At 36.7% G+C, this 16,393-nt stretch overlaps 2 protein-coding genes and 1 long non-coding RNA gene across 3 annotated transcripts; 1 reads left to right on the top strand and 2 right to left on the bottom strand.

Moving 5' to 3' along the window:
* Positions 1-239: 239 nt before the first annotated feature.
* On the top strand, positions 240-15,797 carry LOC144852226 (activator of 90 kDa heat shock protein ATPase homolog 1-like). Its single transcript, XM_078709992.1, has 10 exons — positions 240-464; positions 2,489-2,568; positions 2,989-3,099; positions 3,570-3,655; positions 4,036-4,156; positions 4,534-4,622; positions 4,761-4,907; positions 13,584-13,685; positions 13,932-13,983; positions 14,345-15,797. Exons 1-10 carry the CDS (start codon positions 385-387, stop codon positions 14,515-14,517), a joined length of 1,041 nt encoding a protein of 346 aa, XP_078566118.1. The 5' UTR covers positions 240-384; the 3' UTR covers positions 14,518-15,797.
* On the bottom strand, positions 5,186-7,569 carry LOC144852236 (uncharacterized). Its single transcript, XM_078710008.1, has 3 exons — positions 6,436-7,569; positions 5,588-5,670; positions 5,186-5,305 (listed from the first exon to the last, which is right to left on the bottom strand). Exon 1 carries the CDS (start codon positions 7,443-7,445, stop codon positions 6,750-6,752), a length of 696 nt encoding a protein of 231 aa, XP_078566134.1. The 5' UTR covers positions 7,446-7,569; the 3' UTR covers positions 5,186-5,305; positions 5,588-5,670; positions 6,436-6,749.
* LOC144852250 (uncharacterized) lies at positions 11,818-13,199 on the bottom strand. The gene is made up of 3 exons (XR_013614280.1): positions 13,066-13,199; positions 12,218-12,300; positions 11,818-11,935 (listed from the first exon to the last, which is right to left on the bottom strand). It is a non-coding gene; the product is annotated as an uncharacterized LOC144852250 (long non-coding RNA).
* Positions 15,798-16,393: the final 596 nt, after the last annotated feature.

Raw genomic sequence — 16,393 nt, 5'->3', positions numbered from 1 at the left:
TGGGGTTCTTTTCGAGATTACTTTTGCAAACTAAAGGAGGGGAGCTTCTAGGTTGTTTTTTTTTGAAAGAGAGATATTTGGAGGGTTGAAAATGTCAGGCCTAGGCAAGTGGACCTTAAATCATAAACAAAAGTGTATAATGGCATTCATTTTTCCAATTTGTACTTTCCGCCATGTTGACAGAGCCGATGCATCTTGGGTAATTATATTACGCTCGAGTTTTCACATGCGCCGCTTGTTAGCCTAACAACTTACAATAATTCTCGAATGTTCTCAAGGATATTTTATGTTTAAAACTAGGCTAGTGTAAAAAGAACACCGGTCGTATCAACTATTTTAATAACAATTTGAAACATTTACTATTATAACAGATATTAGTAGAAAATGGCAAAATGGGGTGAAGGTGATCCTAGATGGATTGTTGAAGAAAGGCCTGATGCGACGAATGTAAACAACTGGCATTGGTAAGTTTGTCGTTATGACTCGCCTACTGAACACACTTCTCCGCTGAAGACGGAAGCCGGATGCGCAGGCGTAATTGGGCTAGGCCTAGCCTAGCTAACGTCTTTGTTTAATATTTGTATGTTGTTGATTCGACTGAAGGCAGTGTTGAGCCGTCTCTATCTACTTCTAGGCTAGTCATTTTTTCTAAATTCTAGTGTAGCCGGCTAGGCTAGCATTCTTTATATACTTTTTAGGCTAGGCATATAGGCTAGGGCCGGAGTATGGTCGAAGCGGCCGCCAACCAAAGCGGCCGCCAGTTTAATATCGTCATTTGTATGGAACGCCATGTGCGCTTTAATCTTTGATTGTCGTTGTCAACACCATGGCCTATGGCGAGTTGAGTTACAGCTGTATGTATGGTCAAACCAATAAATATAAGCCAAATCATGTACTATCGAATCTTTATATTTCTATAATAATTAAGTTTGCCTGCCGAAAAATTAATGTATATTTTATTTGTATTTTAATATTAACTAACTAAATATATTTACATATACTATCGAATCATTAATAATTTACGTTTGCATCAATCTACGTACTATTGAACCTTTATATCTCATTTACGTACTATTTATTTATTTATATCTCTTTTTTTTTAAATACATGTGAAGGAAAAAAATACCGTTGAACTAACCCGACGTTTCTCGAGCACTCTCCTATCGAATCTTTTTACAGTATTGCAATAATAATTTACGTACGGTGTTGCCGAATCTTTATATCTCATCTACTTTACTATCGAATCTATTTACAGTATTACAATAATAATTTACGTACGGTATTGCCGAATCTTTATATCTCATTTACATACTATCGAATCTTTATACAGTATTGCAATAATTTACGTACGGTATTGCCGAATCTTTATATCTCATTTACATACTATCGAATCTTTTTACAGTATTGCAATAATAATTTACGTACGGTGTTGCCGAATCTTTATATCTCGTTTACTTTACTATCGAATCTTCATACAGTATTGCAATAATAATTTACGTACGGTATTGCCGAATCTTTATATCTCATTTACTTTACTATCGAATCTTCATACAGTATTGCAATAATAATTTACGTACGGTATTGCCGAATCTTTATATCTCATTTACACTGTACTATCGAATCTTCATACAGTATTGCAATAATAATTTACGTACGGTATTGCCGAATCTTTATATCTCATTTACACTGTACTATCGAATCTTGTTTTTTTATTGATTAGTAATAGGGTGTGTTATACATTAAGTGTTATTCCATTGTAATACATTGTTTGTGTTTTCAATAAAGCAACATAGGGACGAAAACGCGACCTTCAACAGCACTATTCCTGGCCGGCCGTGTAGTTATTAGCAGAAATTCGCGTAATTAATTACCGTACCGTACAGACACTTGCATCTTATTTTAGTATTTAAAACTCATTTTAAATTGATCAATATTTATATATCTGAAGGTATAAAATAATTTAGGATATTAAATAAATAAATTGATGTCATCATGTTATTGTAATTATTATTGCGAACACTACTACAGTAGTTACTTTACTAATTAATTAAAATACAATAACAAATATATATATTTTGATATACTTTATTGAAAATATATATATATTATTCTTAATAATTGGCTTATTATATATTATATTAATATACAATACAAACACCACAATGTATTTTATTGACTTTATTAAACATATATATCAGGTTAGAACAGTTATAAAGTAAGTAATCATCGATTCGCCATTTCGTTTAAAAGAACGTATCACATTCAATCTGTAAAAAAAGAGAATAAATTACATAATAATTTAGATTGTTATTTACGTCCGAGGTAAAGAAAACATGTCGAAACAATGACAATCAAAGATTACAAAACAACGACAATCAAAGCGCACACGGCGTTCCATACAAATTACCGTTATTGAACTAGGCTAGGCCTAAGTTATATTTATTATTTAAATATTAAATTTCTTTAAAAAAATTCTTATGTTTTTTAGGACTGAGAAAAATGCATCAGCATGGTCGAAAGAGAAGCTGCTGAATTTACTTATGTTTTTGAAAATCGAAAATGAAAAGGGTAAGTTTAAGAATTTGAGATGTTTTTTTTAGTTTACCACCACGCGGCGGCAGGAGGTGTCATAAATAATCATTGAGAAAAGAAAGATTTCCAAATACATTTTTTCCAGACATTGATTATTGTACAGAAACCCTTTGTTGTGAACTTATAGAGATATGATTATTGTTAACGATAGCGTCGACAGGAAAACAGGCTTTAGAAACAAGTTTAAATTATAAAAATATAGATGAAAAGTTTTCACAATATAATAACAATTTTATTATATGTTGATGAAACTCAACAGTTCTTTTCAGAACTAATATACTTGGTGTACCGCAAACTTAAGTACATATCAACATTTGATTTTGCCATTCAAACCTTCAAACAATTTTATTATAAAAAATTATTAAATTATCTTGACTAATTTTTTTGTGTCTAAAGGTACTTGTGAAATCTGTGAATTGTCTTCAATAGAGGGCGAAGCAACTGCGAACAACAGAAAAGCTAAATTGATATTCTTCTATGAATGGGTGTTAAAACTGGAGTGGAAAGGTTGGAAAACAATTACTGTTCAATGGCTTTTGTATTGCTAAAAATTGAATGTGAAGTTAAATTGAACTTGTATAAATACATTTGAAAATGAGAATAAATCAAGCCCAATTGGTCAGTAAAAAGAGCCTTGGCAAACGTACATACTTTTACAATGCATGCCAACACTCCCGTTTTGAGTCGAGTCTAAAATATGACTTTCCATATTTTCTCCTGGATTCCAAAAATAACTTTGAAAAAAAAATAAAATTTTGATGACAATGTGTTGTTTTCTGCATTAAAATAACAAACAAACAAATTTATGATATTTAACCCATTGATTGTAAAACAACCACAACCTCTGGTTTTTTTAATTTCTGATGTTGGCATGTATGAAAACACACACAAACCGGCAAATTTAATTACAATCTACCTGAATCTATTAAAATTATGTTGGAAGGCAAAAGTAATTATAATGGAATTGTTTTTTATAGGTAAATTGAAAGATTGTGAAACAGAGTTGAAAGGTCAAATTGAAATTCCAAACTTAAGTGATGAAAACGAACCATCAGACATAGATGTGAGTAAAAATAGCTGTAAAAATTGTTTTTTTTTTTTATCTTAATCAAATGGCGCTGTTGCTTGTTGGTTAACATGCTTGCCTTCCAATCCCAAGGTCCGGTTTCAATCCTGACCTAGTGCCAGGGTTGTAACTCACGACTCTTTCAACTCCACTCCCTAATCCTCAAATGAGACTTAGTTTATAAGCATGATAAATTATTAAATAGTTATCCATCCTGTAAGTTACTCGCTGTATATAAAGAATAAAAAATAAATACAGAATAGCATTGGAAACAAATTAACTAAGCCTGAATGGGCTCGTATGCACTATATTTCTCTACTCAAATGCATTTTATAAAATTTCCAATATTAAATATATTGATTTATTTCTCATTGTAGATAATCATTACAACAAAAATGAACACGGAAGAATCTAGAACATTAAAAAGCATCATGTTGGAAAATGGCATTGAATTGATACGAAACCAACTTGCTCAGTATATCTCCGCACTAAAAGCTGGTATATAAATGCTTTATATTTGTATTATATCATTTATTTTTCTTGATATTTGGCAGGGAAATTAGACATTTTGATTTGCTATGTATATGTTGAAAGTTGGTTTTAAAGTTTTACTGTATGCAACCTTGTTTTATGTTTTATCATTTCGGACCTTATAATTTATTGATAATAGATTGATTATTTTGTCTTTGTTCTGAGATATAATTAACAAACAAAACATGTTTAAAATCATTATATTAAATTATATTTTAAGAGAATAATATACTTAATTTATTATTGCTGAATTTAATGATCATATATATTTGTAAATATTTACATTTAATGTTTGAGAAAATACTTTATGGTTTGTTTATCTGAATTTTTCTTTCCTTAAATAGAATTTAGTGTTGGGATGATTTTACCTACCGATAAAAAAGAAGTTACACCTCAGAAAAATATTACAACACAACCAAAAACGACCACAGCGGTAAGGCTTTGAGATATTAGAGAGTAATTCTTTCGGATAACCATATTCCCCGTTGTAACAGGCAATCAAGCTGTTTTAGGAAGCTTTCACTTAAAAGATTAGTTTTTCTTTATCAGTTATCTATTTTTCTCTCCTCAGAACCCATCAATAGAAACATCAAGTCCCAATGGCCTACAAAAGCAGTCGGCAAATCCTGGTGTTAAAATTAACACAACCAAACTGACATGCACTGAGAAGTTTCTATGTGCAGTGGAGGATATATACAAAGTACTAACAGACAAAAATGTGAGTGAACTTTGAACTTTATAAACTTTCATTCAAAAACTATGGCACGGTAACTGTGCCAGAATAGTAGTAGCTAGTTGTAAACAATGTAACTAGTGAGAAAATGTGTTTAATTAGTTTTAATTAATTGGTAGTTTAATTAATTCTACAAAAAGTTGAATTTTAACGAAATTGGTAGATAAGGCCTCAAGTACTTTTGCTAGATTTAAAAGTAACACTTTTTTAGTGCAGATTTTCAATTAGCATTTGCGAAAAATCAACTACAGTTGTGTCGTGAGTCGAACAAACACGTCAAAGGAATAGACCAAAGACTGGATACGTTGTTTAGACGTTTATTGGAACACAACTTCAATCTGATACAGATGTAGCAGAACGAAAAGATAAAAGTACAAACACCCCTGAAACACAAAGTAAACAGAGAATAATCAATACGTGCATCATTACACATACCACTGATACCCCCAAATAAAAGGTTAACTTGATCTCTCATAGATCTCTTCTAATACCCATTAACAATCCGTTAAACATAGCTTAACACAAATTATCAACACATATATAATCCATAGGCGTAAACGCATGTATTTTCATAGCAATTATCTCATATAAAACTCAAGCATCTTAAATACTGTTTTAACTATTAATACAAGATCGATAACATAATTAAGCAACAAAAATCGAACCTGCAATGCCCTCATACAAGTAGCCAAACAATCAAGAGTCAGCTCCACTCTGGTACACAGTCGTCTTTGTTCTTATCAATGCTCTAAATAAATATAACCAATACCAATGCAAACTCTTAATGTACAATCGCAGGCATAATAGTATCATCGTAATTAATGATCATCGACATATAGACAGCTACGTACATCGTATCTTAACTAGATTTAATTAACAATTAGGCTATAACAATCGTAGTCACAAAAATCCAAATAAAGCCATCGAAATGCAATTAGAATTAACAATCATCAATTACATACAGCCATAGGCATTCATATTAATCATAATCAAGTAAACAGTAGATCGTATTATCAAAACGAACCATCCCAAGAGGCTAATCCATAACGATGCCCGATCGTATATGGGCGCCGCCATCTTGTTTGTTTACCTCGGACGCCCTCTATAGTTACAAGCAATTAATCAACTAACAATTGGTGTCATGAGCGAGGTCACGTCACTCGATGCGAAACACATGCTTATCAGTAAAACTCATGTCATAAAGAGAATAAATAAACAATCACCAACGCAGTCTAAACCTAACACAACTGTAGGATTTCCTCATCGTAATAACATAAAAAGATAGATTTTACAGTTAAAGACCGAGTAATATCATCTACGGTCACCATAATTGTGTAGTAACCAATGCCTATTATAGCTTGCGCCATGTGGAATCATAGGCGAACATCCATTATATCATCTTATAACAAATTAATATCGGGCCAAGCTATGAATAATCTCGTCATTAAACACCTTAAATAATGAACTTAAAATACAATCAGATAATAATCAATAAGTATAAGTTACAACGTACCGAATTACATCAAGTTACACGCTCATAAAATAGTAAATAATCAAGGTTCTCATCTGTCTCTGCCAGACACGTCTTGTCTCTCTCAAGGCAGGGTCTCCATCTCCCGCTCCGTGAGAGGAACGCGCTAGCCTAATTACTATGACACTAGTCAAATAAACATCCGCGGAAGAAACTGTAAAACATACTAGGCATAACGTAAAAATAAAATATCCCTCCCTCAGCAAAGTAGGTCTGGACAATCAAATGAATCCAGTCTCCGACATCTTCCCCAGCTTTTTCCGCTTACGTCCCGAAAGCGAATAGAATAACAAAGACTAACATTGAATAGATCTTGGAAGATGGTTGATGTTGCTATGCTGACCCTTGCGTTGTCTTTCAGACCTCCGGACTGGTTGCGGTATTTCCAAATTTCTAAATTGCAACCAAATTTGATCTTCATCATCAGGATCTTCATCAGATGAACCATCAGAGGAATCATGCTGTTCAACTTCTGCCTCTTGTTCTATGGGTACTTCAACTACTAAGTCTCTCGGGTCTCTAATTATTCTTCTTCTATTAACCCATTTAGTAGCACCTCCGTTGCTTGGTCTAAGTTGGTAAACATCACCTTCTTGATTTATACCAGTTACAATATATGACATTTCGTAATATTTATCAACCAGTTTATGTCGACCATCAAAGTGTTCCCTGTGAAGTAGAACCCGCTCACCAATTTCGAACTGCTCACAATTTGTTGGTGGGTGGCGTCTTTCTTCCCTATCCGCAGCTGCTCTCAGCCTAGAACTCACCACTTCTGCTGCTCTTTGCATCATTTTCGATTGTTGCTCTATGTAGTCTTCATCCCAAGTTGAACTCGTATTATCTAGGAAATGGTCGATAGGCAATTTGGGTTCTCTTCCCATCATCAAAAGGTGGGGCGTAACGCCGGTCACCGTATGTGGCGTGGTATTATAGATGAATACTACATGTCCTAGCATCTCGGGCCATCGTCTTCGCTCTGCTGGTTTCATGGCTCTCAATAAGCCGCACAAAGTCTTATTAAACCTTTCAGTTTGCCCATTCCCAGCTGGATGGTAACCTGAAGTTCTAGATTTCGTTATTTTGTACAGCTTGCACAACTCTTTTATTATGTGGCTCTCGAAGTTCTTCCCTTGGTCTGAATGAATTCGATCCGGCACTCCATAGCAAGCAAACCAATGATCTCTCAGAGCTCGTGCAACCCCTTTTGCGGACTGGTCCTTGCAAGCGGCAGTAGCAGCAAACTTAGAATAGGCATCCGTCATTACTAAGACATCTTCAAATCCTCCCATTCCTCTGTCAAGTTTTAGGAAGTCGATAGCTACTAGTTCTAAAGGTCTGAAAGCGAGGAGATGACGTAGTGGCGGTCTGATTTTAGGGGTTTGTGATTTACTCACAGCACACCGGAAACATCTCTTGATGTGGCCCTTGACATCAGTCTTGGCTCCTGGCCAATAACATCTATAGTAAAGTAATGCTAATGTTCGTGTAACTCCCTGGTGTCCCCAACGCTCATGTACCATGTCAAGTATTTCTGCCCGCATCTGTTCAGGTACAGCGTACTGCATTATTTGTCCATGGATTTTGTCTTTCCTGACTCTGTACAAAACCCCATCTTCGACCTTTAAGTTGTCCCACTCTCTGGTCCAACTCCTTACAGCTTTAGACTCTGCATTGTGCATTTTGTTGCCCTTGCTCTTGAGCTCGATTACTTCATTAAGTACAGGAGATTGTAATTGGAATTGTTGAAGCTGCTGCTTGCAATAAGACGGGAAAACTGTCGGATGTTGATTATCAATGGTGACAGCTCTCACCTCGACTCTAGATTTCAGGTCTTCTTTAGGTAGACGCCCTATGACAACACTCATGACATCCTTTGCGACTGGAACCGTTCTACTCAGAGCATCCGCACACTTATTGTCCCTCCCAGGCTTGTACTTAACGTCCAAGTCGAAATTGGCCAATTGGGCGACCCATCGATGTTCCGTAGCTCCAAGTCTTGCAGTCTCAAGGTGCACCAATGGGTTGTGATCGGTGTATACAATACAATGGTTGCCCAGCAGATAAGCACTAAACTTCTCCGTTACCGCCCACTTCAGCGCCAACAATTCTACCTTAAAGCTTGACAAATCACTGTAGTTCTTCTCAGCACCTCTCAACCCTCGACTAGCATAAGCGACTGGGTGAGGCTTGCCTGTTTCATCCGACTGCATCAAACATGCGCCCAATCCTTTGAACGAGGCATCTACTTCTAGTATAAATTCCTTCTGGAAATCTGGGTATGCCAATACCGGCGTAGAACTAAGCATGACCTTTAACCTATCAAACGCTTGCTGCTCTCCTTCCTTCCAATAAAAGTTCCCTGCTTTCGATGATGCAGTGCTTCTTGTTTTAGCAACCAGGGCATGCAGCGGAGCAGCGATGCGAGAAAAATTATGAATGAAGCGTCGATAGTATGAAGCCAGGCCAAGGAATGAGCTGACTTCTCGTCCGGTTGTCGGGGTGGGCCAGTCTTTGATCCGCTCGACTTTCTCTTCTGACACTTGCACGCCCCGATCATCCACCACATGTCCTAGATACTCAACCTTCTGCTTCAGCACATCACATTTCTTCCCTTTCAACTTCAATCCATATTTGGACAACCTAACTAGAACTTTTTCTAGACGAACTAGGTGTTCTTCAAGCGTCGAAGAGAATATGAGAATGTCATCTAGGTATAGTACTAACTCGACTAAGTTCATATCTGCAAAGATAAACACCATTACTCGCTGGAAAGTATTCGCTGCGTTGCTGAGCCCTTGCGGCATCCTTAGATATTCGTAAAGACCCCAAGGAACTCTGAAGGCTGTCTGGTCTATCGACGATTCATCCATTGTGACCTGATAGTACCCATGGGCTAAGTCGAGCGTGGTGAAATACTTAGCTCCCCCTAGAATGTCCAACACCTCGTCTATACGCGGTAGTGGGAAGGAGTCCTTGACAGTCATGGCATTCAGCTTCCGATAGTCAATACACAACCGTAGGGACCCATCTTTCTTTGTCACTATCACCACAGGGCTAGCGTAGGCACTTTTTGACGGTCGAATAATTTGTTGGTCTACCATCTCTTGAATCATCTTTTTGATTTCTGGAACTTTGTGCGGGTGTATTCGCCGAAATGGCTCTCGAATAATCTTCTCTGATGTTAGGGTAATAGAATGTGGAACAAGGTTACATTTACCAACATCAAATGAACCAGTCGAAAATGCGCTTGGATGTTTCTTGATGCACTGCATGACTTTAGTCTTTTCCTCTTCCCCCAAATGGCTCAAATTCAACCCAGGAGCTATCTCTTTACACTCTTGAATAAGTCCTTCGCTCTTCAGAACTCTGGATACACCACATCCGGGCGTTACTAATACTTCTCCAACTCGGACCTCCAAGCCATCAGCTACCTGCACTACCTCAGCTTCCTGCTTCTCATTGACTGCTGACGCTTCTCCTACCACAACATCCTTTCTCAACTTGATGGGTTGGTTTTCAGAGTTGGCCAACATCACCCCAAGAAGCCCATTCTTGATCGCCCCGCAACCTTCTACCAATTCTACACGCTGGTTTCCCTGAACTGGACTCGCCAACACATTACCCTTAAGGTTGCTAACCTGACAACAGATCCTTCTGACACCGCATGCCGGGACGGTAACATCTTCAGACAATCTCAGCTCGGCTACATCACACGGCACAGGTGTTTCAACCTTGCTGTCACTCTTCTCTAACATCAAATTTCTGACAAACCTCCAGGCGAAGTTGTCCTTTTGCGGAACATTAAGAACAGACAATTTCCTCAGGATATTACAGCCAAGTAGGATAGGATGATCTTGACTCCTCTTACTCGAACCGTCTTTGGACACTAAGAAACTCGCGTTCAGCTCGTTCTCACCATATTTCATCGGAAGCTCCACATAGCCTTGAATGTCTACAGGTTCTCCATTGACGCCAGTTATCTGTAGATACGTCACTTCAGGTGCCAAATTGCCAAGTCTTGGTTTTAGTTTAGTCTCATATACTGAAGCTGGAATCAACGACGTCATAGCCCCGGTATCCAGTATACATCCCAACTCAATGCCTGCAAGGGTTATGGTAGCAGAAGGACTGTTTGCTACAAGCTCGCTCTCATGTTCTTCTACGCTAGCGATACGGCCCATTTCAATTTCCACACCGTCTACAACTGGTTTTTGTGTGTCTGCAGTGGCTGAACTCAATTGTGGGCAATCTTTCCTAAAGTGTCCGGTCTGTTTGCAATGAAGGCATTTATATTGACCAGTGCAGTTTTCCTTGCGATGACCCTTCTCTAGGCACTTATAGCAGGTTAAAGGTCTGCGTTGTTGCCCACTGGTAACTACATCATTCTCAGCCTGACGATTTAACAGCGCCTTCACAGCCTTCAGTTCGGCTTTCAATGCCTCCATCTCACTCTGCTTCGTGTCATTGACAACCTCATGGACTTGCACTCTCTTTTTCTGACTCTCAATATTCCTAAAGAATTCTAGCGTCTCCTCTCTCATCTCTTCGAATGACTTATCTTTATATGCCATCTCAATTCTGCGCAATTCCCTTTGGACCCACGGTTCCTTCGCTCCTCTTGCAAATCTTTCCTTCAAGGCATTGTCCTTTAAGCTTTTCAATGCCGCTTTTTCAACATCAGACGTCGCTGCCTTGATCATTCTCTGGTAGATTCTCATCAGTATCCTACTGTAGTCGGCCAATGATTCTCCATCCATCTGTGATCGACTATGGAAATTACTGCTAAGTGACTGAACAGTATTAATCGGTGCGAATAGTGCTTCCAGTTTCTCTACGATTTTCGTACTGTCCTTCTTAACATCATCACCATAGCATAGTATCTCATCTTTCGCCGCTCCACCTAGATGGGCTAACAGCGAGTTGGCTTTGGCTTCTCCAGTTAGATTGTAGTGGGTCGCGTAACTATTGAAGTCATCTATCCATTCTTTCAAGGAGAACTCTCCAATCTCTCTTGCACAACCCTTAAACTTAGATAGCTTAACTGGTGGTGGACTTCGCTGTGTGGTTAGGCCTTGGAGTGCCGTTGTTAACGCTTGTATCATATCACCCATCTCTGCCATATTGCTATATTACGAAATGGGAATAAAAATCTATGCACAATGTAAATATACGGTAAAACAAGTAAGTATATGCAATCAAAAAAAAACAAAGCATTAATGAAAAATATCTCTAAATTGGCATCCAGGGGTCTATCAGCCAAATCCGTTCGTCTGCACCAACTTGACTCGTCACACTAATCTCGTCGAATTCAGATCTGTTCCAGTTGTATCCCACCGCTGCCACCAAAATTTGTCGTGAGTCGAACAAACACGTCAAAGGAATAGACCAAAGACTGGATACGTTGTTTAGACGTTTATTGGAACACAACTTCAATCTGATACAGATGTAGCAGAACGAAAAGATAAAAGTACAAACACCCCTGAAACACAAAGTAAACAGAGAATAATCAATACGTGCATCATTACACATACCACTGATACCCCCAAATAAAAGGTTAACTTGATCTCTCATAGATCTCTTCTAATACCCATTAACAATCCGTTAAACATAGCTTAACACAAATTATCAACACATATATAATCCATAGGCGTAAACGCATGTATTTTCATAGCAATTATCTCATATAAAACTCAAGCATCTTAAATACTGTTTTAACTATTAATACAAGATCGATAACATAATTAAGCAACAAAAATCGAACCTGCAATGCCCTCATACAAGTAGCCAAACAATCAAGAGTCAGCTCCACTCTGGTACACAGTCGTCTTTGTTCTTATCAATGCTCTAAATAAATATAACCAATACCAATGCAAACTCTTAATGTACAATCGCAGGCATAATAGTATCATCGTAATTAATGATCATCGACATATAGACAGCTACGTACATCGTATCTTAACTAGATTTAATTAACAATTAGGCTATAACAATCGTAGTCACAAAAATCCAAATAAAGCCATCGAAATGCAATTAGAATTAACAATCATCAATTACATACAGCCATAGGCATTCATATTAATCATAATCAAGTAAACAGTAGATCGTATTATCAAAACGAACCATCCCAAGAGGCTAATCCATAACGATGCCCGATCGTATATGGGCGCCGCCATCTTGTTTGTTTACCTCGGACGCCCTCTATAGTTACAAGCAATTAATCAACTAACAATTGGTGTCATGAGCGAGGTCACGTCACTCGATGCGAAACACATGCTTATCAGTAAAACTCATGTCATAAAGAGAATAAATAAACAATCACCAACGCAGTCTAAACCTAACACAACTGTAGGATTTCCTCATCGTAATAACATAAAAAGATAGATTTTACAGTTAAAGACCGAGTAATATCATCTACGGTCACCATAATTGTGTAGTAACCAATGCCTATTATAGCTTGCGCCATGTGGAATCATAGGCGAACATCCATTATATCATCTTATAACAAATTAATATCGGGCCAAGCTATGAATAATCTCGTCATTAAACACCTTAAATAATGAACTTAAAATACAATCAGATAATAATCAATAAGTATAAGTTACAACGTACCGAATTACATCAAGTTACACGCTCATAAAATAGTAAATAATCAAGGTTCTCATCTGTCTCTGCCAGACACGTCTTGTCTCTCTCAAGGCAGGGTCTCCATCTCCCGCTCCGTGAGAGGAACGCGCTAGCCTAATTACTATGACACTAGTCAAATAAACATCCGCGGAAGAAACTGTAAAACATACTAGGCATAACGTAAAAATAAAATATCCCTCCCTCAGCAAAGTAGGTCTGGACAATCAAATGAATCCAGTCTCCGACATCTGCAAATTGTTAGTTTGCCAGGGTGAATTCCGAGCCCTGTTCTATCTAAAGCTCTGTCCACACTATCAAACTAGTTTGACAAAAAAAAGTGTCATCATGTCAATATATGGACACAGCACATTTTTTTGTCGCATAAAGTTTGATAGTGTACAGGAGTTTAAAACTGTCAACAAGACTTTAAAGGCAATTGGATGTTTTTATCAAATTTCTTTTAATAGTATATCGTTATAATAATATGATATTTTTAATAACAGAGAGTTGAAGCATTTACTAGGAGCTCGGTACAAATGGAAGCTACGAAGGGAGGAAAGTTCTCGTTATTTGGTGGAAATGTGACAGGTGTCTTTTTAGAGTTGGTAAGTCACTGTACCTTCTACAATAACAGCAGAAGACTCCCCATATCTCCCAATATTTCATGTCATCGCCTATTGTCCCAGACGAATTCCTACAACTAGATCGTCAACAACAGGATATGTTTTATTTGTAATCATATCATTGCTTGATCAAACTACTAGATTGTAATTTAACATCCCAAGTTTATGAGGCAATTTTAGTTTAGATTGAATTTGAATTTTTGATAAAAAAAAAAATTTTTATTACAGGAAATGGACAAAAAAATAGTACAAAAATGGAGATTTAGCAATTGGCCAGAAGGTAGGTTACACTAACAAGTTTTAAATAGTAATTAAATAAGTGAATATGGTAAATGAAAAAAGAACAATTCCTATTAACATTTATTTTTATAGTGAAATTCTGAAATAGTACATATATTAATATACAGTATTTGGCATGATAATAATAATAATAATATCCTGGATTTATATAACGCCTAATGTTGTGAAACCTGTAAGTGCTGAACATTTTTATGAACTTTGACCTGTTAATGTTATAAACCTTGACCTGTTGTAAACTCTGTCCTGTCCTATTGATGGCAGACAATTACATGTCAGGTTTTATGAACCACCTTATATCAAATATACAGTATTTTAATTTTTTTTAAATCCTTCTTGTACAGCACACTATTCCATTGTGACCATGAACCTTTCCCAAGGATCGGATGGAGCTGTCATAAATCTAGTTCAGACAGGAGTACCGGATAAGGAAGTAGAACGAACCAAACAAGGATGGAAAGAAAACTTCTGGGGCAGAATACGACAAACTTTTGGATTTGGTATTAATCTCTTCTGATCGTAAATTATCAAATATATTTTAAAAAGCTAATATATCTGAATGTACAACAATTTAACAGTTAGGTTACTTATTGGAGACGTACCTTAATTGTGGTCCAAACGATCGGCAATAGACTGTAAATAACAGGGGGTTCTACTATATATCATTTTAAGCCTCGTCTACACTATCAAACTTTGTGTCAAAAAATGTGATATGCCCATATATGGTAGTGCTATGCTTAAATATGGTAGTGATATGACATCATCATGTCCATATATGGGGCACATCACATTTTTTTGACACATAAAGTTTGATAGTGTAGACAAGGCTTTATGATGTGTGATTGTCTATTTACCCTAGATACATAGTATAGTTTACTGTATCTATGCCGATAATACTGTACATCGGAAGTGGTTAGCAATATTTCTATAAGAATAACATCATCTGCAATATAGCTAAAAATAATTACTTTGCTGCTAAAATTGTTTTCTTATAAATAAAATAAGAAAATCAAATTTTTTCATTCTGCTTTTTTTTTAAAAGGTGTCCTTAGTAGCTGAGCAGCTTGCACAAAATATATTTGTATAAGTAAATATTGTTTGTAAATTAAATAAAATAAGTATAAAGAAAACTGTGCCATCGGTAATCTTGAAATAAAGATCAGTTCAAATGTAACGTTTGATTTATGTAGATTGTTACTAGATATGCAGATGAACAGGGATGTTATTTTGCAGGACTTGTGGTGGGCAGGGACACACACCGTCGAAGTTTTTCACCCACCCTAAAGCTCTGTCTACACTATCAAACTAGTTTTACCAAAAAAAGTGTGATGTGCCCAAAAATGGTAGTGATATGCTTCAATATGGTAGTGATATGATATCCATATGATGTCCATATATCGGCACATCACATTTTTTGTCACATAAAGTTTGATAGTGTAGACAGAGCTTAAAGATTATATTTTCTTCTATCCAGCCTAATTTCAACATAGCACCCACACAAGAAACTCTGGTACCTGAAAGAACTTTTATTTTTCCCAGCCCACCCTTATGTCTTAAATACCCAGCCCTATACTTCTCTAGTTACATCCCTGGATGCCCTACCACTTAATGCATCTATTTCCACAAGTTAATGGTTAGTTAGTAAATCTATTGTTTATGTCTTCATAGTGACCACTGGAATAAAACAAGTATTCAATGGAATATGGCATTAAGTATATGAAATTTAAGCAATTAAGTATGTGTGTACAGGAATAAATCTCAAAATGTTTTAAGTTGTTTTCCTTGCTGTTGTTATTGAACTTTTAGAGTGGAATAAGAGGCGTCAACCCATCGTGAAGCTTAGTCAAGACTATCAAACTAGTTTGACAAACAGTGTGATGTGCCCAAATATGGTAGTGATATGATGTCATCTTGTCCATATATGGGCACATCACATTTTTTTGTCACACAGTTTGATAGTGTAGACAGAGCTTATAAGCTTGGTTTCCACTTGGATGCAATGCATGAGTTGACCAATCACAGGTCACTGGCTAAGGCCAGGGGCTTAAGGGGTATGAGCAGTCCAATGCAACTACATGGCATTGGAGAGGGCCCCTTAGGAGTGCCAAATCGAGGAATTTTTCCCCTGCGTTAACCACTGACTACATGCGACGGTTCGGGTAATGTGTCAAATTACTTACATCCTTGCATTGCGTCCCTGTATTCTACAGAGGCTCCTCCACCTTAATATATAAAGACAAAAAAGTGTTATTCGATGATCTACAAGTAATTTGTACAAAAGTTTGCTGTTTTGTTAATCTTTTTTGTCTTATACCATCTTTAAACTTTATTATCTGAGAGAGGAATTAAGAGGCATATCATCCCACCTCCTCCACCCTTTAAAGTTTCATCCG

This window comes from Antedon bifida, chromosome 9 (genome assembly GCF_963402885.1).
Source record: "Antedon bifida chromosome 9, ecAntBifi1.1, whole genome shotgun sequence".
NCBI classification, from domain to species: Eukaryota; Metazoa; Echinodermata; class Crinoidea; order Comatulida; family Antedonidae; genus Antedon; species Antedon bifida.
This window is presented reverse-complemented; position numbering and strand designations above follow the sequence as displayed.

Excerpts from the sequence above, each read along its gene's own strand:
- LOC144852226 (XM_078709992.1), top strand. The coding sequence starts at position 385 with ATGGCAAAATGGGGTGAAGGTGATCCTAGATGGATTGTTGAAGAAAGG. Across the intron at positions 465-2,488 it reads AATGTAAACAACTGGCATTG|GACTGAGAAAAATGCATCAG; the intron begins GTAAGTTTGTCG and ends TATGTTTTTTAG. Across the intron at positions 13,686-13,931 it reads CAGGTGTCTTTTTAGAGTTG|GAAATGGACAAAAAAATAGT; the intron begins GTAAGTCACTGT and ends TTTTTATTACAG.
- LOC144852236 (XM_078710008.1), bottom strand. The coding sequence starts at position 7,445 with ATGAAACCAGCAGAGCGAAGACGATGGCCCGAGATGCTAGGACATGTA.